This window comes from Periplaneta americana, chromosome 8 (genome assembly GCF_040183065.1).
Source record: "Periplaneta americana isolate PAMFEO1 chromosome 8, P.americana_PAMFEO1_priV1, whole genome shotgun sequence".
Lineage (NCBI taxonomy): Eukaryota > Metazoa > Arthropoda > Insecta > Blattodea > Blattidae > Periplaneta > Periplaneta americana.
The window spans coordinates 143250394-143275835 of NC_091124.1; the positions used below are offsets into that span (position 1 = coordinate 143250394).

The 25442-nt window shown below is 35.5% G+C and overlaps 1 protein-coding gene across 3 annotated transcripts in view; it reads left to right on the forward strand.

Moving 5' to 3' along the window:
* The window catches only part of LOC138705125 (uncharacterized), a 208425-nt gene that overhangs the window by 58718 nt on the left and 124265 nt on the right, over positions 1 to 25442 (forward strand). For 2 of the 3 annotated variants that reach the window (XR_011333631.1, XM_069833777.1), the window contains one exon: positions 22396 to 22538. Coding sequence is in view for 1 of the 3 variants with exons in the window: in XM_069833777.1 (XP_069689878.1) it covers positions 22396 to 22538 (143 nt within the window). In the remaining 2 variants the exon portion in view is untranslated. Of the gene's footprint in view, positions 1 to 22395; positions 23902 to 25442 lie in introns of those variants that run through there. The other variant, XR_011333630.1, reaches the window with a different exon arrangement.

Below are 25442 nucleotides of genomic sequence, written 5' to 3' on the forward strand. Positions count from 1 at the left end.
TCATGTGTATTAATAAACATACTTATCTCTCAATCAGTCTGGCACTGACCTTTGATCCTTGAGTTACAACTCTCGATGACGCAACAGACGAGAGACAAGTCACTATTCCATATTAATGAACGTTACTACTCACTCATATAATTGACTTTATACTATCAACTTTCTGAGTTAACTGAATAGGTGACTCAAAGCGGTTGAGTGAAGTTAAAAAATCGTAATGACGAGGTATATTATTGTTGTATAACGCAGAAGAAAAGGTATAAACATCGTAGACAAGCTCGTAAACATAGTTACAAACATTTGTACAAATTTAAGAAGGAGAACGTACAGTGACTAGCGCGGAATTTCTTGCAAGATTCAAATGGCAGAAGAGGAAGAGCTCTCGATAATGAAATGAAAATGAGCATTTTCTTACTATTTGTGGGCGATCCAGGTTTTCAAATGGGCGTTCAAGAGGATATGGATATTTCCCATGGTACCATGTCACTTTTCATTTCATTGTATTCCATAGATCTTGTGTTAGCATTAAAGCTTCAAGATACGAAACAAGAGTTAAACAATTTTTTTGTGAGATGAAGTGAGGCCGAGGATTCGCTATAGTTTATTTGGCATTTGCCTTACGTTTGGGGAAACCTCGGAAAAAAAAAACTCAACCAGGTAATCAGTCCAAGGAAAAATCTATCCCAAGCCCGAGTGCAGTTCCTGATCAGCAGCTAGCGAGTTTGCCGACTAACGTAAGTTACCCTGGAGTAGGTTATTTTACGACGCTGTATCAACATCTCAGGTTATTTAGCGTCTGAATGAGATGAGATGTGATAATGCCAGTGAAATGAGTCCGGGGTCCAGCATCGAATGTTACCCAGCTTTTGCTCAAATTTGGGTTGAGGGAAAACCTCGGAAAAAACCTCAACTAGGTAACTTACCCTGACCAAGATTCGAACCCGGGCCACCTGGTTTCGCGGCCAGACGCACTAGCCGTTACTCCACAGGTGTGAACTCAGTGAAAGAGTGTAGACCTACTCACAATGTACAAATTTTGGAATATCTTTTTACATGATGTCCTTCTATGTACCCTAGTCATTATCCTTATAGCTTTCTTTTATAAAACAAATTCTAACTGCTGGGAAGTTGCAGATTCTTTGAAATTAAAAGCATTTATTTGCTTTCAATTTCCAACAACTGTCCAAGAGTTACAGAATGCAAAAAGGAAGTATTCATTTCCTGACGTCATTGAAGCTGTGAATTATACCAATATTTTTATTTAAAAAAATCAACATGCCGATGAGTATTTTAGCAAAACAAAAAGGTATTGCGAGCTTTAATGTACGAGCTACCTGCAATGTCAAGGAAGAATTCACAAGCGTGGATAATTATTTCTATATTAGGCCTATATGGAGAAATTCGGATGTTTCTAGAGTAATGATTGGCAATAATGCCAATGCACTTCTTCTAGGTGATATGGGCTATGGAATTATGTGGTTCCAAGGCAAAACATGATATTTAAATTTTTGTTGAAAATGAGATTTTGTGATAATGTGTGCATCCTGCTGGTATCTTTATTGTGGCAAAAGATAACATGTATATCTCTATTATTTTTTTGTCTAATCCATTGTTATGAAACACAATTCCTACGATTTTATAAGGTTATTCAAATTATATCTGTACATGCTCGCTCTTGAAAAGTGAAAGAAATGACATAGAGGCCTAACACATTTTGCCTTGGAGCCACAGAATTGCTCCTTGGCTTATTACTTTACCATCACTCCACAGCAAAGAGCCTACAATAAATATATACTGGTAACGAAAGAACGTGCGATTATAGAGGTGTTTCGGCCAAGTGAAGCAACAATTTCCAATTTTCCGTAGCAAAATAAGAGTTACAATGGAAATTGTCTTTGATCATATTGTGCTGCCTTATATCGCACGATGTAACTAAACACCTATTTGAAGATTATGAAGTTTCATTACTGTAGGACGAAGTGAAGGAAGATAGAGTAGAATTACCGAACAGGTTGTATCACTCAGACGAGTCATTAGACATGAAATACTAAAAATATACAGCGTATACATATAGGTAAGTTTATCATCACATTATATTGTTACACATTCATAAGATTTTTTTTTTTTTTTTTTTTTTTTTTTTGTGAAGAGGAAAAGACTTCCTATTTCTCATTTCCGGTAACTGATTTAGTGAATAATATGTGGTGTTGTTTCAAAATATTAACAAATGAAGTTTGAAACTGCACACTTTCCTCCTCTATGATAGAAACAAAAGTATATTTACAAATCGAATGTGAGGAAGACTTCCCTCTGCAAGGAGCTCTAGTCTAAACATTGATAACTTGCACAGCTATGTCTAGGCGATAAAATGCGAGTAACAACTCAGAGTCACGAGTGAGATATGTCCAGGAGGGGAAAATATTTATTAATATGAAATTCAGACTAATCACTCACTCGACCCTTTACCACTCACTGAGTTGTCCGATACATCTCACTCACTCTCAAGCAGTTTTATTAATATCTGCCATTAGCTCTCTTTCAAGGCTGTAGCCACAGCTGTTAAAACATGTTGAATAGGAGATAGGAAGAAATTCAGAGTCGGTTTCCAAATGAGATGGGACTTCTTGTGGACAAACCTAAACCAGGAGAGAGTGGAACCTCAAACAACGGAATACTCCTAGAAGATTCTTCTCAAATCCCGAATTAACATATTCATCACCGGGATAGATAAAGACTTAATTATACGTTTTGCAGTTGTTCTTCGAGTAATTTCTAACGGAAGATATATTAAAATTGATTCTTTGGATCAATATACGCTAGAAAATGCAAAATTGTTCATTCAGAAGTATCCCTAGTTTAACCTCCCAGCTAGCATACACAAAATTCTCATCCATGAGTCTCAGATTATTAACTCAGCTCTGCTTCCAATTTCACAGTTATCTGAGGAGGTTCAGGAGGCTCATAATAAAGATATCAAAATATATCGAGAGCCCCACACAAGGAAAAGTACTCGTAAAAATACAATGACAGATTTAGTCAACAACCTTCTCATATCTTCCGATCTTCTCATTTCAAATATCAAGAAAGTCACATAAAAAATACAAAACTTCCTTGTGGAAGGAAGGATTACAACTATTGAAAGACTCTAGTGAGGAAGAAGAAGAAAGTGCCATTCATGAAGAAAATGTCAGTAATGAAAATGTAATGATGAGGAATCAGATATTGAATAAAAAACTATTATGTTGTGAAAGTGCTTTTAACTTAAAGAAAAAGTGAAAACTATTGAATAACTATTGATTTTATGCATCCAAGAAAACAATAGAGACATAAAATAATTTTGTCCCATTTTGGGTCGATTCTGGCCCACTGTGAAGTGAAGTGAGTAGGCATTAGATACACGCACACATTTAAGCTAGTTTTTACTAGATGAAACTGGTTTTGACGGATTTCGGGTTTTAACGGTATTACCGGTAACATATAAATTTTCAAATTAACATACACATACAGCCTACACAGCATAGATTTACCTTTAATAAATATGGTTTCTTTGCAGGTAGATGAATGAAAGTTATTTAGAATCATATATTGATTTCCTGCTGCCCCTAACTTTTTGCTTTCATTGCCAGACTCTTTCAACCTTCCCTTCTTAATGACTGGTTCAGGAATTTGAAACAATATATTATACGCAAGTACCTAGTTATACTCGCTAAGCTATAACACCAAATACAGCAGACCAGCTGTTACAATATGTTGAAGGAGGGCAATGCACATGAAAATCATTGCTACTTGACACATTTGTAAGGAAACTGGCGTGGTTAACTGGGTTGTGACGTCATTGAAGCCATTTGATGCTCATACATCACTTCTACTTGAGATACGCTACTAGTTAGACGTGTGCAAGTGGTTCTATATTTTTGTGTAATAGTTTGTAGTCGAGAAGTGTCTAGATTCAGTGACAGTGTTTCAGTGTTTTTATTAAGCCTTTTTTTTTCACGCTTTCATATTATTTATTCTTTGTTCGATAATCTAGAGCCCCTTCGGGGGTCTCTTACTACTCATACATGGAAAACATTCCGGAAATCATGGAGGAAGCTCTGCCCATTACATCATTTCCGATTGAGCAACAATCACTAACCAGTACCAAGCCCCTTTCATCACTTAGATCTAACGAAAACCAGGATAGGTCTGATATAATGAAACCTCAGTTATCTTATCAATATATATTTTCAGATTCTGGACCCTTCTTTGTCACTATTAGAAGCAAGACTGTGAACATCAATAAGATGCATCCGATGAAGTTCGGTAAATGGCTATACACTAATAATTATGACGTTTTGCAAATTTTCAAGTCAGGATTTAATCAACTTGAAATACACTTTACTTCAGCCGACCAGGCTAACAAATTCCTTGATTCTGATTTCGATGAGCTGTTTCAGACGAAGTCATTCATACCCAATTACAATATCATGGTGCATGGGATCATTGGTGGAGTTGACCCAGACATTTCAATCACGGATATTATAACCAATATTTCGGTATCTGAAGGATTTATGGTCACAAACGCTTACCGCCTGAATTATAAATCCACGGACGAGAATGGAAAAATGATTTACAAACCTTCCTCTAAAGTTAAACTTATATTTCGATCACAGAAACTCCCTCAATACGTGGTCTTATATTATCAGAGACGTGTAGTGCATGTATATAAGGAGCAAATTATACAATGCAATAATTGTGGATTATTAAATCACAAGTCCAAGTTTTGTCACAACGCTATTCATTGCATGAAATGCGGAGGCCCTCATACCACAGCTGAATGTCAATCAGAGAAACCTTGTTGTGTAAATTGCAAACAGGCCCATTATAATACGGAGTTGGATAAATGCCCGAATTATAACCTAGAAAAAAATATTGCCGATACCATACAAAGTCTCCCAGTATCCAAATATCAGGCGAAACAAATATTTAAAGGGCACACTACTTATGCCACTATCCTTAGAACGAACAATAACACTCAGGGTAGCCCAGCAGCTAACTTTCCGCCCCTTCAGACATCAGCACCAATCTCGCCAAATAGTAAACCATCATCTCACAACCCGTGCAATGCTAACAGTACCCCGAACCCCCATACATCTGACAAGAGAGGGTAACGAAAACTGCCTTACAATACTACAGGCTACAATGTTGCTGAATATAAACGGGCACTCAAAGACAACTTTGATCATCCAAGATCTAAAAATCTAACATAGGCGTCAGGAGGGGTAAATATGAGACAAAATCAAAACTTTAATGTTTTTAAACAGAAAGCAAATAGTTAAAATTTTGGTAAATTATTAAAATGATGGTAAACTGCATGTTGAATTCAATTTTATAAGTAATATTGCTTCAATTTATATATTTTTTCATCAATAAAATAAAAAGTGTCTTTTTTTTACCCACCAAATGGGGTAAAAAGAAGACAGTTGGGGGTAAATAAAAGACAGCATTCAATCTCCATACCTAAGAGAGCTACAGGAATGGGAGTGCAAAAATAAGACACAGCAGTTTTTTTTTAAGTATAGTATGCTGAACAAACTTTTAATTTTCATTAAAAAAATACATTTTTATAAGAAATAAACAAACCCATGAGGCATTTTAGACGCTGATTTATGTTTATCTTAGTTTAGTTCAGATAGTATTAGTATTAAACAAAAATGATTGAAAAACATTCCAGACAACCTGCACATATTAGGCCTACTTTTCACACACATCAACTGGCTGTGCGAAGCAATATTGCATATGTTGTCCAGTGCAAGACATAAATGGTACTGGAAGTATGCCTATAATATCATTTTTGTGAATTAGTGACACATCTGCTTCATTCAACTTGAAAAGAGTCTTATTTCCAGATATCATATTCATACACATTACATCATACTCATCAGTTACAGGATATGTTTTCTGCACAACACAAACATATTTATAAATAACTGTTTTTCTTTTACCGCCTTTAAACTGAACTAACACATAATCTCCAATCTTCACTTCATTTGGCTCAATCACCTCACATATTTCTGCAGGTTCATCTTCTAAGAGATCAATGTCCTGTAAACTATCACCGCTTTCCAGCCATTCTTCATCCTCAGAAGTTTCAGGATCTTTTGGTATGTTTCTCTTCTGCTTTCCTAACTTAGTTTTTCTGTTTCCTACAGGTTTAGGTCTACCATTTTTCAGTTTGCCACACTTGTTCTTTATCAAAGTCATATCCTCTTCTGACGTAACAACTTCACTATGTTGTTTTGTTTCAGGAATGGGAGTAGTCTTTTTAACTTGTAACAGCAAATCTGCAAAAGTGACACTGCTCTTTCCACAGTTTTGCTCAAGAGAACTGATAGGTTCAGGCCCATCTGATGTATTTGAAGGTCCTGGAAGAGGCTGTGATTTGCTAATGAGTGATGCAATTGTGATAGGAGGCCTATTTGATATATTCGAAGGCCCTGCAAGAGACTCTTTTCCAACAGGAGATACCGTTATGGTAAGAGTTCCAGGCTCTGATGCATTTGAAGGTCCTGCCATAGGCTCTGGCTCTCTAACAGGTAATGGAGTTGTGGTAGGACTAACTACCTCATTTGTATGGCCTGTTTGTATAGTCATTGCATAATATTTTTCTAATTTACCAGGATCTAAACGATGTTTCGGATATTTCTCTCTGTTACAAGCAAATATCCCTGTTGAATTAAACCCTGCTGGGATAGTTTTTTGTGAAATGCTTTCCTCCCATATTCCACACAACAAATCCACCATTTCAGATCGAGATGTTTTCCTCATATTAAGGCGCTGCCACTCTTGTAGTCTTTCATTCCACATATCCTTCAGAGGTTTGAAGCATGCTTTGTCCAGTGGCTGAAGGGTTTCTGTTGTGTGTGGAGGAAGCTTTAATATGGTAATATGTTGCTCTCTAGCTTTTTCTAGAGTTGTCAGGTCCAAATGTGATAGATATCCATCAAATATTAATAGCAAAGGCCTTTCTTTAACCAGACTACATAATTTTGTAAACCAATCTTGAAAAATGACTGAAGTCATATACCCTTTGTCAAAACTTGCATAAAAAGTTCCTTTTATGTCATGTTTTCCTTTCCAAGTTGTCCACAAGTGCTGACCAGTAAAAATTATTAATGGAGGAAGCACTTTTCCATCTGCTGAACAACAAGCAAGAATGCTAGTGTTGTCTTTGCCGGGTCCTTGTACATTCTGATGTGCCTTCTGACCTTTACCAGCAACACATTTCAATCTTACAGGATTACTGCAAATGTAAGTCTCATCCAAATTATAAATATGAGATGGCTTACCCCCAATGCCTAATGAAGCAGTGACTTCTTCTAATCTATCATAAAATTAATATATGATAAATGGATCGGCAGTGGCTGTTCTTCTGTTCATCTATAATTTCTCCAAATTTCTAATGCTTAGGTTATGTCTTCGTAAGAAATTAGTCATCCAATCCTTTCCTGGCCTTCCTGTGTTGCTATTAAAGGGTGTACTGATGTTATTTTGGGAAACATAGTCAGCTACTACATTTTTTATTTCCTTAGTGGTTAAAGCAAATCCCCACTGAGCCATATCTCTTAAATGCGAAGCCAGCTTTCCTTCAGCCTCTAAACTTATTGCTGTCTTTCTTCCACGTTTCTGCAACACCTGTCCAGAAATACGCCTACTTAATAATGATTTATCTAAATTGTACTTTTTTGCAATGTTTCTCAGTGAATCTTTCTTTTCTTTCCACTCTCCCACAGCACTCTGTGCATCATCTTCATTGATTTTATTCTTTTTCGCATAAGACCTAGGCATTTTTATAGGTTAGACCTAGGCAGTGCACAATGCTAGTCAACCTGCAACAAATGATGCAGCCAAAATAGCAATGGTTCCAAAAGCACCAATAACAATATCACTGCGAATAATTGCACATGCTCTTACCTGACTGTCTTCTTTTTCCCCCTCTTCAATATTTTCTTTTGAAACTGAATTTCAAATCTTCAAACAACACCATTTCTCTATCAACTCTGCAGCAAACTAACCAGAAAGCACTATGACTGCTATAAAGCCTGTAACAGTTCACCCAACCGTGTAGATACAAATTAACTAGGAAAGTTTGGAGGGAAAATTTGAATTTGTTCTACGAAAATTAGTATGCATGCATTTCCCCCCACCCCCAAATTCATTAAATATTTTTTTACATTCTTTATCTTGTAAAGGATGTTTCTATACTTACTGAAGAGTGTTGTAAATTAAATATATATTTTTGTCTACTAAAATATACGCATAATAAACTTGTTTTACCCCACTTTCTCTGTGTCTCATATTTACCCCTCCTGACCCCTATGTGACTAATCCCACATCACCTAAGCCTTCTCAATCTACTTCTAGGACAACTGCATACCACAGCGAAGAGATAGAACACAATTCACAGGAATTGTCAACTACTCAAAAAGAGGTTCAATCTCAAAAACTAGTCTCTACTAAGCTAAATAAAACTCCATTCATTGCCTTTATTAATAACATTATACAGGAAGCACCTGACTATATCAGACCCCAGTTGGAAGATTTGAAAACTACTTTTGCATGGATAGACTCCAAATCCTATATTGGAACGCCAGAAGTCTAAACAACAAGATTCATGACATATCATACTTGGTATCCAAAAAATTTTATCATATAATCATTATTACAGAGACTTGGTTTCAAAATTATCGACAACAGAACATTAAATCCTACCATTTAATCTCTGCCAACCAGGAACATACTGGAGGTGGTGTCGCAAGGTATATCCACAAGTCTGTTCACCTTACTAAGAAATATGAAATGTTTAATATTAATAATAAAATACAAATTATCTCTATCACAGTCAACAATATAAGTATCATGGGTGTATACTGAAAACCCAGGGAGAATATATCATTACACCAATGGAATCATATTTTAACAAACGTTTCTACTCTTTCAATACTAATATGTGGCGATTTTAATATAGCCAACTTTCATATGCATAGACGATGGCAGCAAATCCATCATCCTCTCATAGAATTTGCTATATTACATGATTGGCAACTTGCATCTGAACATATTTTAACTAGAAAAGGAAGATGGGGTCAGGATGATTCTCAACCAGACTTAATTTGGTCATCCGAAGACTTACTACAGCATATTAATATTAATAAAATTTTGGATACTATGAATAGTGGTCACTATCCGCTTGATATAGATTTATACTTAAACCAAGCCATTTTCCTCAATCAACCTAATCCAGCACAACCCAGACATATTAATAGTAACAGGGTGGATGAGATAATATCTAAATTACAGAGTTTTCAGGATACAATAAAGGATTTTGACGACATACATAACTTGTTAATAGAAGAATGCCGGAAATGTCCTCTCTCTAAACAATCTGCTAGAAATAAAACGCCTCCCAAACCACCTTGGTGGAATGAAGCCTGCAACAGAGCAGTCGCCAAACAAGAGGGCTTGATATATGAGAGGAGTTCATAAGCCGGATTAAGTGTAATCTGTCAAGAAGCTTCTCTCAACTACCAGAGGAGCGCCACAAGCAAGCAAAAAATTGCGGGAATTTCAAAAGAATTCTCTTCACCTGCCCTCCATAGCCTATTATTATTTACAATTTATTACTTACAAATACTCTGCACCTCTCCGTTATATTAATATTTATATCAATGTTTGAAATATAACCATCCCTATTAATATTTTGATTTTTTGTCGTTGGAATGAAGATCTCGAGCCAACACCATCAGCATTTTCAGATCGTGATATGCCAGGAAGTGAAGGAAGGAAAATGATTGTGAAATATGAAATGAATTAGACATGACCTACCAAATCTGTCGTGGTTAGAATGCATTAAATTTATTTAGGTAACAATATTTTTTTCATAAACATACAATATTATATTTTGTTACAATTAACTTCTACAGACTTATTGCAATACAGAAAGATTTCATGATCCTATTAGTGCAATAATAATTACAATTAACAACATCACAGGGAAGTGTTGTATAAAAAAATCATATGTATACTTGTCTATTGGAAATCGGAGATTATTTCATAAAAAATGTAAAGGCAGTTTATTTAATTTTCTTCAATTTCTAGATATATTATTAGAGTTATTGTGTTATCATCCTCAGTAGAAATCGAAGTCTGCAATGCTGTATTCTTAAAGTCTTATACAAATAAATATTGATGTTGCAAATAAGCGGTTACAATGTGTGTGTGTTTTGCCTTGTGATAACATAGAAGGCTAGTGTAACTGTCATTGTGTTTAAATTCTATGAAATGTTAAATATGATATATGCAGTACCTTTCACAAGCTTTGTTTAGTGTGTCGAGAACATAGCTCCTGTGTTTTATATACAACCCTGGCCACAATGTGTATTACACAATAGCGTATTACCAGGATCACTTTCTGCATCCAGTTTCACAAGCACATGTAAAGTCCAAAAGGCACACAGCTCTTCAAATCTTCGTAATGAAATTTTTATTCTGATACACCATCAGTGCTAAGAGGAACACCTAGATGAAGAAGCTTGACATTGCCCCAGAAGTTTCTCCACTTAGAATGTAGACAGAAATAGTAGAACAACATTCACTCCCGTTCTCTTCCGGAAAGACAGTAACACCAAAAAGGAGGAAAATTCGAAGTCTTCGCATCCAACTGTACCGCTAGAGTATGGAAAGGGAAAACAAGGTACGAGAAGAACTGAAGACAGAACAAGCCCTGTGCACAAGCAAAGTTGTGCCTAAGCAATTACATGAACCAATAAAGAAATTGTACAGCTCTTGTTCACAATTTGCTCAGGGATGTCATTGCTCATCAGAATTGAAATGTAAAACCCTTAATATTTTCTTACAAAGTCCAAGTGCAACAGAATTTTCAGAAAGTCATTGAAATTTCCTTCTAAAGCCATACTTCTACATAAGTTTGCTAAATATACAAATGATGCTGATTTTGTGAGAAAATATTATATGAGCTAAAATATGCTTGTGACAAAATGACTGCCAGGTGAGCCGCGCTGTCACATATGCAATGAAATGCCACTAATTATCAGTTTAACTTGTAGCAATAATAATGAGGATACTGTTGATGGGTTTGGAAAACACTCATTATCAGGTAAAACTGCAAATCAGGTGCTTGTGTGTGTTTACGGCAACTGGTCTTTGTCATAATTACAAGCAGGTACAGAATTAGTTTTTAACAAATTCCGGTACTCCTGATACATAGCTAGTAGATCTTATTTTCAATGCAATTCAGGCATTACAGAACATTGGCCTTAAGGTAGTAGCAACTGTATATGAGCATAGGCTTAATAATCAAAAAGCTTACATCTTGCTTGGGGTAAAGCCAGATCAACCATTCTATTCAGCAAATGGTCAGATAAGAATTGTTTAATTTTTTTACACAAAACCATCTCTTAAAATGTACACGAAATATGTCGAAAAAGTATAATGCAATAGTTCAAGACCAATATAGGAAAATGGAAACACGGACATTAAGCCATGCAGTAGCTGCAGACATTTCCTGCTAGCCAAGACTGGCAGTACATGCAGGAGATGCAACACATAGAGCAGAATTTGTAGGCAACATGGACAAGACATTTGATTCACTGAATGGAAGTACAGTTTTCGAGAATAGGAAGACAGTATGTGTGGCTGTGGAAGAAAAGTCTATGCATGTATTCACCTGGAATGAAATGTTGAATTTTTAGTAGTGTCAATTTTATAAATAGTGACAAACTGTGCATGTGCCATCCACATCTCGTTGAATTTATGACTTAAATGGAGCAAAATTACTATGGGAAGTTGTTAAAAATTTACACTGATATGCACTCGCTCTAAATTTGGAGTATTAATCAAGATTATTTAGAGATTTACTTTTGCATAATTAGAAATAAGGATGGTAGAACAAGCCAGATAACTCTTCCTGCAATGATATTCAGTACAGTAATCGGGCATTACTGCTCAAAATAATGTTATGTAGTAGTAACAAATGAAATTGTGAAAGAGGTTAATAGCTGGTGAGGGAATCTTTTAATTTCTCCGATGTTGATACTGAGATCGTGAATGCAAATGCATTATAATATATTCCTGGTTATATTGGTAAGAAGGCATGTGATGCTAAACAGTGTGTTTATTGTCGTGCAGCTCTTTCAGACAATGAAAAATACTTACAAGAGGGCATAACATTCATGTTCAAAGAATATGAAAAAGTAAATGAAGATCCTCAGTTGCCCTCAACGCATTTATTAGAATGTGTAACACTGATGACCAAAATGTTTCATAACAGCTTAGAAAATCTGCTGTCAGACAATGATATAATAAAGCAATTTAATGAGCTTTATTCATGATAGTGTTAATTTTGATTTTCTTTCACACTGTAACTTCGAATGCAAAAATTATTTTTTTTCTCACTATAATGTTAAATCAATGCAAGACTCAGAAAACTGAATGAAAATATGTCTTCTGATAATATCAAAAAAAAAAAAACAAAAAAACAAAATTCATCTTGCACCAATAAATTGCTAACATTAAATAGCATAAATGTAATATAATCTGAAATTATATTACATAAAACTCCATTTTATTGATGCAGGACTTTTTTCATTTTCTTTCCTTCCTTTCTGTAATCATCACTTGACAGATTTTCATTCATTCGCCGTAATCTTGCATGAATCAGCACTCTTGTGAACAACGAAACCAAATATCTTTTACAATCAAAATTACAATTAGGTGCAAGGAAATCAAAACAAACTTCATCCTGAATGAGGCTAGTAAATCTCTGTACTACATCAGACATAGAAATCAGGTTTTTGAAGTTATTATCAAACTTATGTGTCATATCTTCAACACATTTAAGTAAATTCGCTGAAGGATATTGGAGAACATTCGTAACTTTTTCATATTCCTTAAAAATAGGAAATGTTATACCAGCTGGGAGGACTTTTTCAGAGTCAAGAACAGTTGTGCAACAGTAATTACAGCACTGTTTTGCAGAACAGAGCTTTTTGGCAAGATAACCAGCAACATAAAACATAGCATTGCTGTTAACAAGATCATTACTCAGGTCAGAGAAATTACAACTGCGTGCAATGAACTGATTCACCTCAGAGTTTGGTGGGTTAACCACCATCTCACAACTAGTACCTGTTGACCCTATAGATGCTAGGACAACATCATAGTCAATTTCACAATTTCCCTTGTCACTACATATTAGCATATTCTGGGCAGCAACTGCTCGGAAAGCATAACAAAAGTCGTTACACGAAGGGTTGTCTCTATTACCACCTCTCCTTCTGATTATACAAAATGTGTTTTCCAAACAATTTTGGTTTATCCTCCCCATCAAAAGTGAGTGCATGCCCTCTTTCTTAGCAACCTCCCACAACAATTTTGCAGCATAAAAATGTTGTACCCAACCATATGTGGATGGTGCATGTATTGTCTTTCCTTCAGTATTTATAAATTGGACAGACTGAAAAAAACTCGCCATTTCCTCCCAGACTCCATGGCGGCTGGTACCTTCCTTCACTGCACCACATAATGGCTTCATAATGTCCGTCATCACTCTGCCATTTAATGAATCAAAAGCTTTATCCACATAACCTACGAATTTTCCAGTGTGTACTCCTCCTTCAAGCATCCCAAAAGATGACATCGTGAGAATGGCTGCAGCAAACAAATGACTTAAAACCCTTGCTGCTGTGTGCACCCTCGTAACTCTGAAACCAGACACATAAACATCTTTATCAGTTAGTTTAGTCGCACGAAACTCATTATCTTTATCTGAGTTATATAACTGCACAATGTGCTCCCATTTTGCAGTGTAATTATCGTAAAACTTAGCAGAATACTTTTTGAACATGTTTCGTGTACTTTTAATCAAGTGTGGACTGTCAAAAAATGGTACAATTTTCCTGTCATTTATTGTAAAGGAGGGCTGATCTGTAGTAACTTCCAATAAATGATACGCCTTTTGATTGTTAGAGCCCTGATCACAAACAGTAGCTACTACTTTTAAACCAATGCTTCTCAGCTTCTCTATTGCTTTGACAATGAGTTCAACTCATGTATTGCTAGGGGTGCTTGAATGTGCTAAGAAATAGCCCAGAACTTGTTTGTAATTACTTCAAATATCTCTAACCATAAACACAAGACCTTGGTTGGCAATTCTATCTGATGAATAATTGCCAGAATACCTCTCAAAGCCATCTACGATGTCTTCATTACTATTGTAGCACAAGTTTGCTTTTAAAGACATTTCATCCCACATAAGGCAACACAGTTTGTCAGTCTCAGTTATCTTACTACAGGCATTCCTTAGTATGTCAAATAGTTTATCACTAAAACCATCATCAGTGGTAACTAAAATTAATGACGATCTGGACTCAATCTGGACATGGACACGGAAATTACGACTTAAACTAAATCCAGAAAAATCATAGTCAATCAATGTGGGCCATTCACGTTTGTTAAGCACTATTACCATACCAAATTTGTCCCCGATTAAAATATACGGCACTGAAATTCCGTTCAGAGAATCAGTAAAGAATCCAGGTGTTTATGTGGATAAAAGTTTAAATTGGAACATTCAAGTTTCAGAAACCTGCAAAAAAGTATTCTCATTAATACACTCGTTTAGGCGATTGAAGAATTTTCTACCCTTTTCCATGAAAAAAATATTAATGCAAACACTCGTGATGCCCCACTTCGATTACTGTGATATTCTGTTTACTGACCTAAGCGTTACTTCGGCGGAGAGACTACAACGTGTTCATAATATGTGCGTCCGTTTCGTCTGCAATATTCGCCAGGCTGATCACATAACACCATCCCTCGAAATGTTGTCCTGGCTCCGTCTAGAAGATCGTAGGAAAATCCACTGTCTTTCCCTTGTCTTTCACATATTGCATTTCTCCACTCCTGTCTATCTTGCGCCTCGTTTTCAAAATTTATCCACCCATCATAACTTAGACACATGATCACAACACTCCTCAATGTTATCCATTTCCTCCCACCGAACATCCTCATATTCGTCTTCTTTCACTGTGGCTGTTCCTCAGCTTTGGAATTCCCTACCGAGTAATGTCAGGGACTGTCAGACATTAAACCAATTTAAGAATACGCTAACAAAATATTTTTCTAACAAATCTTTTAACAATAATAGCTGTTTCAGGTTTCTCAATGTTTAATGGTTATATATATATATCACAATTAAATATCTAAATTATCTCATTATTATTATTATTATTATTATTATTATTACTATTACTATTATTATTATTATTATTATTATTATTATTATTATTATTATTATAACTATTTCTTACCAATGTTTATTATTGTCACACTAACATTACTTATCCAACTTTAATTATTTACTTTCATGTTGTTTTATGGTCTAGATATTAATGTAATAACTATGTAAGCAATTGTATTCAATTAGAATTAGAGTCTGGCTGGGCGGAAGAGAAGGCCTACTGGCCTTAGCTCTGCCAGATTAAATAAATACATAAATTATTATTATTATTATTATTATTATTATTATTATTATTATTATTATTACTTTTGCAATACTCTAAGCAATGGAGGCTTTGAAGGGAAATTTAATAACTTCCTAATCATCCTATAGGAACTTGGGCTCTGTAAATAAATGTTAAGAGCCTTTGTTTTCATTTCTAGTGACCACCAATTCCTCTGTACACACCGTGCATCTGAAGAGATACAATTTCTTACTGGTTGATATAATGGCCCAGGAACCTTACTCTTTATACATGCAAGGGCAGTGTGTATCTTCGGTTCTTTCTGCGTAGTCTTGAGAACTCTTCCTCTCGAACGATGCAATTGTACTCAAAGATGCGAATCTTTCTCCTCTTTGGTGTTAGGTCCCGCAGAATCTGTATAAAACGAAACAACAGAAAATATATAATTATAAACTAACAGTAAGAGTAAGCAGGCCTATAACACCACGAATAGAGGGTGCAGTTATGGGGTCTACTAAGCCCAATACAGGCTACTTATCTTTTCCTATAAATAACAATTACATAATCTTCAATTTTGACAGAATATACTGTATATGTGTAGTTCTGAAGCATTGAAATTGCATATCATCGGCTTATTTTAAAAAATCTTGTAACTCCATTTCAGAAAATTGCACATAAGAACTTTTTATTTTTATACCCAGCTAACAATTGTTATGCGTTTGTTGTATACAAAAAGTAGAAGCATTTTCATACTAACGAGGTGTTATCAGGAGACGCATTTTAAAAAATAATAAATTTTGACTTGGTTTTAGAAGTAAGCTGATGATACCTAAGAAGTATATGGTTACCTTGACCGATGGAGATAGCCTGAACTTTGCAAGGTATGGCTTCTCTATTCAAATGTGTGCAGAGGGTACTTGTGAAGTACTTATCTTCAAAATGGTCCGCACACACCGAAAGCTGTTATGCAATTTCTTGGGCAGATTCACCTTTAGGTCTTCTCTGCCCATTGCTTCTAGCCATCCCTTGTATCTGAAATAAAAAAGGGAAATAAAAATAATAGGATAAATATAAATAATATAATGTATCTATAATACAATATAATATAAATATAAATGATGAGCACAGGAACACTAGTTCGTGGTACCTTGTAAAATCACTGGGATATGCTAGAAAATGAAAAGAAATTGCTCCAGTGACCTTAAAGATAAAATATAAATAATTCCTCCATTTGTAATACTTTTTTGGTTAGCCTTTTTATATGTTGAAAATTTGTAGTAAAACGGTTTAAGTATAAACTACCATGTCTCAGTGCATCTGATCCCTTCGATTTTCTGCTTTATCTGAGTGATTTTATAAACAGATACAAACAAGCGTTCCTGTGATTATCATTCGGTACTTTGCCTCATCACACATGACAGAATAAAGTTACTTAAATCACTGAAAATAACTTCTAAAATTGTAGCAAACCAGATAAATCAAACATCGGTGTCGTGTGCAGTAGGGTACCGGAGTTTCAGTACAAAGAATAACTGCAATAGATCCTTCTCTTGAAAAATATCCACCACGTGGTATTGTTAATTTAGATGAATACATAATACAGAAATTAAATATAATACATATATGTATTATGGAATGGCCATGGAATGAGATCGGAGAAACAGAACAGTTTGACGTTATTTATGTGAACTTATTAGTGTCATTTAAGGTGTTTCGACTTATTTTATGTAAGATATACATAGTAATTATTCTTTTTTAAACAAAGTGGTATTCGCATAATGATTTATTGAATGACTTTTGGAAAATAGCGACTTTTTCGCCTTGTTTCCTGCAATGTTGTGTGTTGCTATAGACATTTTATCAACAACGTCCAGGTTTTATTGGTTTTGCATATCGTGATATGAAAGTTTTATAGTTCTGTGCTGTGTCTGATATAAGTTTTGGAATATACTGTAGGTGAGACTATTGCGATATATGAGACTTTACAAATACCATATATTATTATTAATTTATAGACCCTTACTTGGTCAAGTATAAGCAAATCTTTTATATTTCTTACTACATGGAGGCTGCAACAGGAGAAGAGTCAACCGACATAAATAATATTTCTTTAGATACTTGTAATACAACGCAGAGTTCTAATCAAATTCAGTGTGATTATTGTAAAAAATGTTTCTTAAATTCAACATACATATTAGTAAATCCCACCCAGATATTCATCGAGAACGTCTCATTCGTAAACAAGCCCGATGTTCAACCACCGTGTGGAAGAACAATTCCAATAATTTAACTAATAATTCTAAAAACCACTCTACTGCTAATACAAGTCCTTTATCCTTCTACAAACAAAATCTTTCTACTTGGAATGATAAATTTAGCGCACAGTTATCCGACAATGTGTTTGATGATGTGGCACAGCAATTCCTGATTTTCTTATCCGAAGCAATTGATTATCTACCTGGACCCAAACATCCAACCAGGAAATATTACGAAGCAAGAAAACTAAAGAAAAATTTAAATAACCAGAGGACTTACAGCAGATCCACTAACCCAGAAAGAGCCACAAAACGAGACCGACAGAAAAGAAAAAACAGATTTCTTTATGAGAAAACACAATTTGATTACTTCAATCAACGGCGGAAAGCAATAAGAACAGTACTGAGTCAAAATAAACCAACGTGCAAATTAGATGTCAGCGAGACGCAACAACTTTACAGTTCAAATTTTTCTCAACCAAATAACAATATTCGATCAGAATATCCATCCCATTACACCGAAGCAGAAATACTCGAATTAGATGAAACATTCCAGAAATCTATCACCAAGTCAGAAGTTGCGCTTTCAATATCTCGAATCGCGGTGGACACCGCTCCTGGCCCAGACCACGTCCTGATGAGAGTTCTGAAGGATGATACTGCTGCAGAAATCATCTCCTCCATAGCTACAAGAATGCTCCATATTGGGCACGTACCTCCATGCTTCCAGACCGCAAGAAGTGTTCTCCTTTATAACTCTGGTGACGAAAATGACTTTAAAAACTGGAGACCAATTACTATTTGTTCCGTGTTACGTAGGGTAATTGAATGTGTCCTCGATAAATGCCTTCGGGAATACATAAAATTCAATCCTCATCAGAGGGGATTTACACATTCTCCAGGAACAATAGTTAATACATCCCTTCTCAGGTCCACTTCAATGTCCGCAAAATCTAAAAAATGTGATGCAACTCTCGTTTTCCTTGACGTTAGTAAGGCATTCGATAATATCGGGCACTTGTACCTATCAAACACATTAGATAGCTTGGTTATTCCAAGCTTGTTGAAAACGTTAATTTTGAAACTTCAACTAAATAATTCCACTAGAGTAGAAAACAATCATAAAAAAACTAATCCCATTGGTTTGCGAAAAGGAGTTATGCAAGGATTGCCCCTTTCACCCGCATTATACAATCTATGTACTGATCACATCCTTAATGAAATGTCAGAAGACTCAATCACTGCCAAATAAAGTTTCAATCTTGTTTCAGGTTTAAAACCTATTACTGTACTTGGTTTTGCAGATGATACTGTTATCATAGCTAAAAACAAAAACTCTGCTTTAGAACTCACAAGGATGTTTCAAAGCTATTGGTTTAGATATAACTTACTTACAAATGGCTTTTAAGGAACCCGAAGGTTCATTGCCGCCCTCACATAAGCCCGCCAGCGGTCCCTATCCTGTGCAAGATTAATCCAGTCTCTATCATCATACCCCACCTCCCTCAAATCCATTTTAATATTATCCTCCCATCTACGTGTCGGCCTCCCTAAAGGTCTTTTTCCCTCTGATCTCCCAACTAACACTCTATATGCATTTCTGGATTCGCCCATACGTGCTACATGCCCTGCCCATCTCAAACGTCTGGATTTAATGTTCCTAATTATGTCAGGTGAAGAATACAATGCGTGCAGTTCTGTGTTGTGTAACTTTCTCCATTCTCCTGTAACTTCATCCCTCTTAGCCCCAAATATTTTCCTAAGCACCTTATTCTCAAACGGTTTAGATATAAATGTAAATAAATCTGTAGCTATTAATATTTCTCGCGGTAAATTGCATCCAAATCAACTAAACATTTCTGATGACACTACTATCACATGCTTAACTGCAAATGAGCATGTACGCTACTTAGGTGTTAATTTTTCTGATGGTTGTATATTCGATTCCCAAACCATTTTAAACGACCTGAAAACTAGATTAGATTTGCTAATTTCGTCTCCTTTATTACATCCTGATCAAAAGTTTTGTATATTAAATTCCTCAATTTGCCCATCATTAATCTACACATTTCAGACAATACCCTTGAAAACAATACCCAATACTTTTTTAGATAATGCTGATAAAATTATTAAAAGCACTCTGAAAGAAATTTTGCAACTACCAGCTGACACACCCGATTCTATGATATATACACATCGTAAATATAAAGGTCTTGGTCTTTTTAAGGTATGCTGGGAATCCATGCTACAACACATTAACGGCTTAAGGGTATTACACAAAACTAATGATCCTTACATTACTTCCACTAGGGACCTTATTGAGGAGAGTAAAACATGTTTAAAGAGCCTTAAATTAACTCCTGCTAATTCTTTTTTAAATAATCGTGAAAATTTTGTGGACTCTCGAAAAGTTAGAGACGCTTTAAGAGACAAAGAATTTGAAAATTGGTGTACATTGTAACAAAAGGGTAAAGGAGTGATTCTTAACAAAGAGTTCCCCCCAGCAAACAGCTGGATAAGAAATCACAAAGGTCTAACGCTCTCAGAATGGATAGACGCCCTTAAAATGATAGGCTATGTCGCTCCGGTCCGAGCTGTACCGGGTAGAAGTCGGAATGGTACCCGCTGTAGGCGCTGTCTCAGCGAGATTGAAACTCTTCCCCATATCCTTGGCTTCTGCCCCTATAGTGAGGCCCTTCGCAACATCCGTCACCATGCTGTCTGTTCTATGCTGGCCGAGGCACTGAAGGAAGTAGGGTTTACAGTCCATCAAGAGGTGCAGGGACTAGCCACACAAGGAAGTGTTCGGCGAATTGATATCATTGCCATTAAGAACAACTCGGCATATATTCTTGATCCCACCATCAGATTTGAGACACATGCAGATCAACTGCATGAGGTGGACAGTGAAAAGAAACGGATCTATGAACCAACAATTCTGTTCTATAAAGATAAATATAGCCTGTCCCACATTGATGTGATAGGTCTGATGGTGGGAGCACGAGGTACCATATCCTCCTTCTTTGCCAACACATGTAAAAACTTGGGCCTAACACACAGCATTGTGAAGGAAATAGCCATTAGTGCCCTCAAAGGATCGGTTCAGATATTGAGAAATCATTTGTATGGGAGTGATAATGGAAATTTCAAGTTATCTTAACCGATGGCTGTTAATTGGTTTAGATATCAATGCCAATCAATCCGTACTATTATTTTTCTCGTGGTATATGGCATTCAAATCATTCTAACCTATCTGATGATATTTCCCCCCCTTTCTTAACTGTAAATGATCACAAACGCTACTTAGGTGTAAATTTTTCTGACATTTTGCATATTCGATTTCCTAACCGTTTCAAATGTATATCATTTTACCTTTTAGGTGTGTTTCCAAATTGTATGTAATACGCTTTATCAAATCTGGCAACCTTTCCATAAGGGAAGCTAAATTTATTATTATATATAGATGCGTGTGTATATATATATATATATATATATATATATATATATATATATATATACATACATATACACACACACACACGAATAGTATCCGGTATCTTATATAATTTATAATGATGCACGTGACTAGAAAAATCTACAGTACATCAAATTTGTTTAAGTGATAAAATTACTATTATTGTAAATGAAAACTCACCGTTCACTATCTCGCGATATTTTGAAGAAACACTTATTTGAGTGGCTGTCCTTCTTATTTCTATAATTCAAATATTCACACTTCACATACGATGGCATCTTTCACAGTACACAACAGATACAAGACAAATCAAGATGTCTTCCTTCTCCTTCGGTTCTTTCTTTCACCTTCCTACCTTAACAGGACTGACAACTTAAACCAAAAGCACGCATGCTCATTGTCCATTTCTTGGCATCTGAATTCAGTGCCGGAATGTTGGTAAGAAACGATGGTAGCGTTCGTAGTGTCGGTTAAAAGAGTTAGCGGCGATTGAACCCCTCTATTATATTTAAGTCCTCTTGGTCTGGAATCAATACTCCATTTCATATAGAAATATGAGAACAAATGGATGAGCCATTTGCAATGTATGAGATCCCCTAGAATCCCAAAAGCTATGCTTCACTATCAGTCCCATTGGAAGAGATCTCTGGTACGTCCCAAAAAGAGCTGGGGAGAAAATTCCTCTTTATTATGAGATTGTAATGGCCTACAACTTGTATGGATGATGATGAAGTAGAGGTGTTTGGGAATGCTTCTTGTAGCAAAAGCATAGTGTGGTGGTTTTGGTTTTTGCACACCCACACTGCATATGCAAGGAATTTATCGCCATTGGGTACAATTTAAGAGAAAAATATTATATGCTGACAAACATTTCAGAATATTATTGTTTTACAAAATATCTTAATTTGGGGCTTTATACCTGAAAATGTGCTACATTACATGCTCAGCAGTCTCTTATGTACAGGAACACCTGAAATATGCAAAAATATGTAGAATTGATTTTGAACATTCTGCATTACAGCTGTTTAAAATGATTTTACATCACTTGCAAATGGACAGTAAAATATGCAGTTGCATATGACTCCTCACCCTATTAATATGCCATTCAATGAAAGCCTGTGAATGCAGTTAATTTTGCTTGCAGGCTACCCAGGACCATTCGAGGCCTTGTGTGTTATCCCGCAGCTCCCACATCAGCAGAAGATGAGGAGGAGGAGGAAACAACGAAGAGTTGCTGCTGTTCATGTTTGAGATATATATTTTATGGGCTTTGTAGTCGTTTTATGCGTAAGTAGTTATAAATTGTATGTCTAAAGCCATTTTTCAGATAGATCGCCCTCAGCCTGTTGTTATATTTCCCTCCTCACTTGTTCAAAGTTGAGCTGTTACAGTAGTAGTGAATTATGTGCACTCCTTAATGTTACCAACCATTAAATCTTTCATTTTGTTTGGCGATCTCTCTCTTTATGTGCTAAAAATGTCTGAATCTCATGCTCCGTCCCTTGGTTCCACTCAATGCGACGATAATTAAGCACATGTGGTCGCATTTTCCATTTAATTCCTTCGTTTTCCGATAGGCACAACATGCTTAGAAATGTTTGGAGCTGTAGGCTTATTATAAATTAATCATATTTTTATGGCCATGCAACAGGAAAGGGGTGTACGTTTTTCTTGGTTCTTCTTGTTTTAACACTTCGTCCCAAGAAATTTCTTTTCTTTTGCTGCCACTAAAGTGCACTGAAATTAATCTGTGAATGGCAACAGACTTACTGCAAGCTAAACTCATGCATTTCCTTTGTTTTCTTGAATATAGTTAGTAATTACGAATGTTCTAGAATTTTTAAAGATTATGTGGTATTTTGTTGGAAAGTATATTTAAAGACCATGTTGGGTCCGATAAGCTGTGAGAAATTCCAAAAGTTTTATTAATATTACAATAACATAAATGTTTTATTTTAACATTTTGATGAATGTTTTCGGTTCAAGGAACCATCATTAGATCCCCAATTAACCTACAAAATCTTATGAACGAAGTATTATAAACAATCGGTGAAACCATGGGTTTTATAAAATAGATTCGGATGCATAATGAATTATGATATCACATATTGAGTCACAAGTAAGTGAGTAAAATTCATAATAGTACCATAAAACAGTAAAAACTGTATGTACAAGAATAGAATTGTTAAAAAGTAAATGATCAGTCCACTTTTATGAGTATAAGATTAAGCTATATAAATAGCATAAGCACCATTCAATGTGACTGCATAACAAGATTAACATGAAGGCTGCATTTACAAATGTCAGATCGATATGCTGATGCGAATTGGCAGAGTAGTGAAGAGAGGTGAATATGCAGCTTCATGTGTGGTAAGACTGGAGTAACACTTGAGACATGCGTGGTCTTGTAATCTGAAAGTATGTACAAATTCTTATTTACTATATTGAAAGGATTAATAATGAAAATTATTTATGATTTGTAACCAAATGATGTTAATTCACGAAACACGAAAAGAAGGGGGGCAACCAATTAAATAAAGAAATTACTTACCTAGACGGAGCAAAAGAAAATATATCCGTTCTTGTATAAAGTTCAGCCACAAATGTTGACGAACGTTGCGCTTACAAAAGGACTAAGTAACATCAAATTGAAGGGTGGGGGGGGGGGAGAAGAAGCATATTGGAGTATCGGAAGTCATGTGTGTAAGGAGAAATTAAATTATAAAGCAGACTATGTATGTTTGGGAATTGCTCATTCAGAAGGGATAAACCATTATTTAATGCTTGTGAAATATAACATTCTTCAGCAATATGTATATGTGGATTGTCACCCATAGGATGAATGACCTGTAGTGTATTATTTATATTGGTTAATTCATGACCTTGTTCTGTCAGATGGGTTGCAAACTTTGATATTCGTTTACTGTATTTGAAATCGGAAACATTTTCATTAAACTGGGTTGGTAATTTCTGTGAGTTTGACCAATGTATTTGCTAGGCCAATTTTTCCATTGTAGCATATATATGCCACTATTTTGAAGTCGATCTCTATTATGAAATTTTTTATTAGGTATGACGTTATTTAATTTATTATTAGTGCAGAAGGCTATATTCATATTGTGTTTTTTGAAGAAGTTGTTCAATTGGTTAGAAATCGGTCCAAAGTAGGTCATGCTTGTCCATGTTTTTAGGGGTTATTGGTTCAAGAAAAGTGTGTTGAGTTTTTTGTAAGTTGTTGTTACGTTTTTGGAGGAGGCTGTCTACTGTATGTTTTTGGAAACCATTATCTTGGGCTAAACAGATAATATAATTATATTCTTTATTATAATTAGATTTACTTAGTGAAATAGTTAATAATCTATCAATGAGGAAACGAAATTTACTAATTTTATGAGTTTCTGGGTGGTTAGAAAGGCTGTGTATAGAATGATTAGTGAAGGTTGGTTTCCAGTATGTGTCAAAATTAAAACGGAAATGTTTTATAAAAGTTTTGAGGTCTAGAAAGTTTATTGATTGGTTAACAGCTGACTCGGAGGTGAACTTTATGATAGGGTGTAAATCATGAAAGGAATTGGTAATATTTATTTATTTCTCTAATGGCATGGAACATTAACAAATAGTCATCAATTGTCCATCTGATTCATTATCTTAATCCTGGCTTCCCAATAGTTTCTGTTCTGCGAAGGGCCAGGCATCACATTAAGTGGGCCCTGTCCATATCTTCATCCAGATTACAGAGCATGCAGGTGGGCGTTTGAAGTAACCCAAACTGATAGAGCTTCTTGTCTTGGCCATGTAAAAAAGTCTTCCAGTTTGATTCTAAACTCATGAGGTATTGTTCCTTCATTTGTAGAGTTTAGAGCAGTGGTATGATACTGATTTGAAGCAACTAGTGAGCATGGCAGCTTTTTTCCTAATGTATCTGCCTGTTCATTGCCAGAAATGTGACAGTGTCCAGGGATCCACAGGAGCTAATTTGAGTTTCCTCAGTGTCTCGCAGCAGTCATGAATCTCCACTGATGCAGCAGCTCAATTGATTCTATGGCAGATCTTGAATCACTCAGGATGACAGTCTTGGAGAATTTTCCAAGATGCAGTAGAAGTTGGTTTAATGCTGTTTGAATGGCTTGATTTCTCCATCGAACGCTGTTTTGAATGATCTGATGGATTTATAAATAGTTGTCGTTGTTT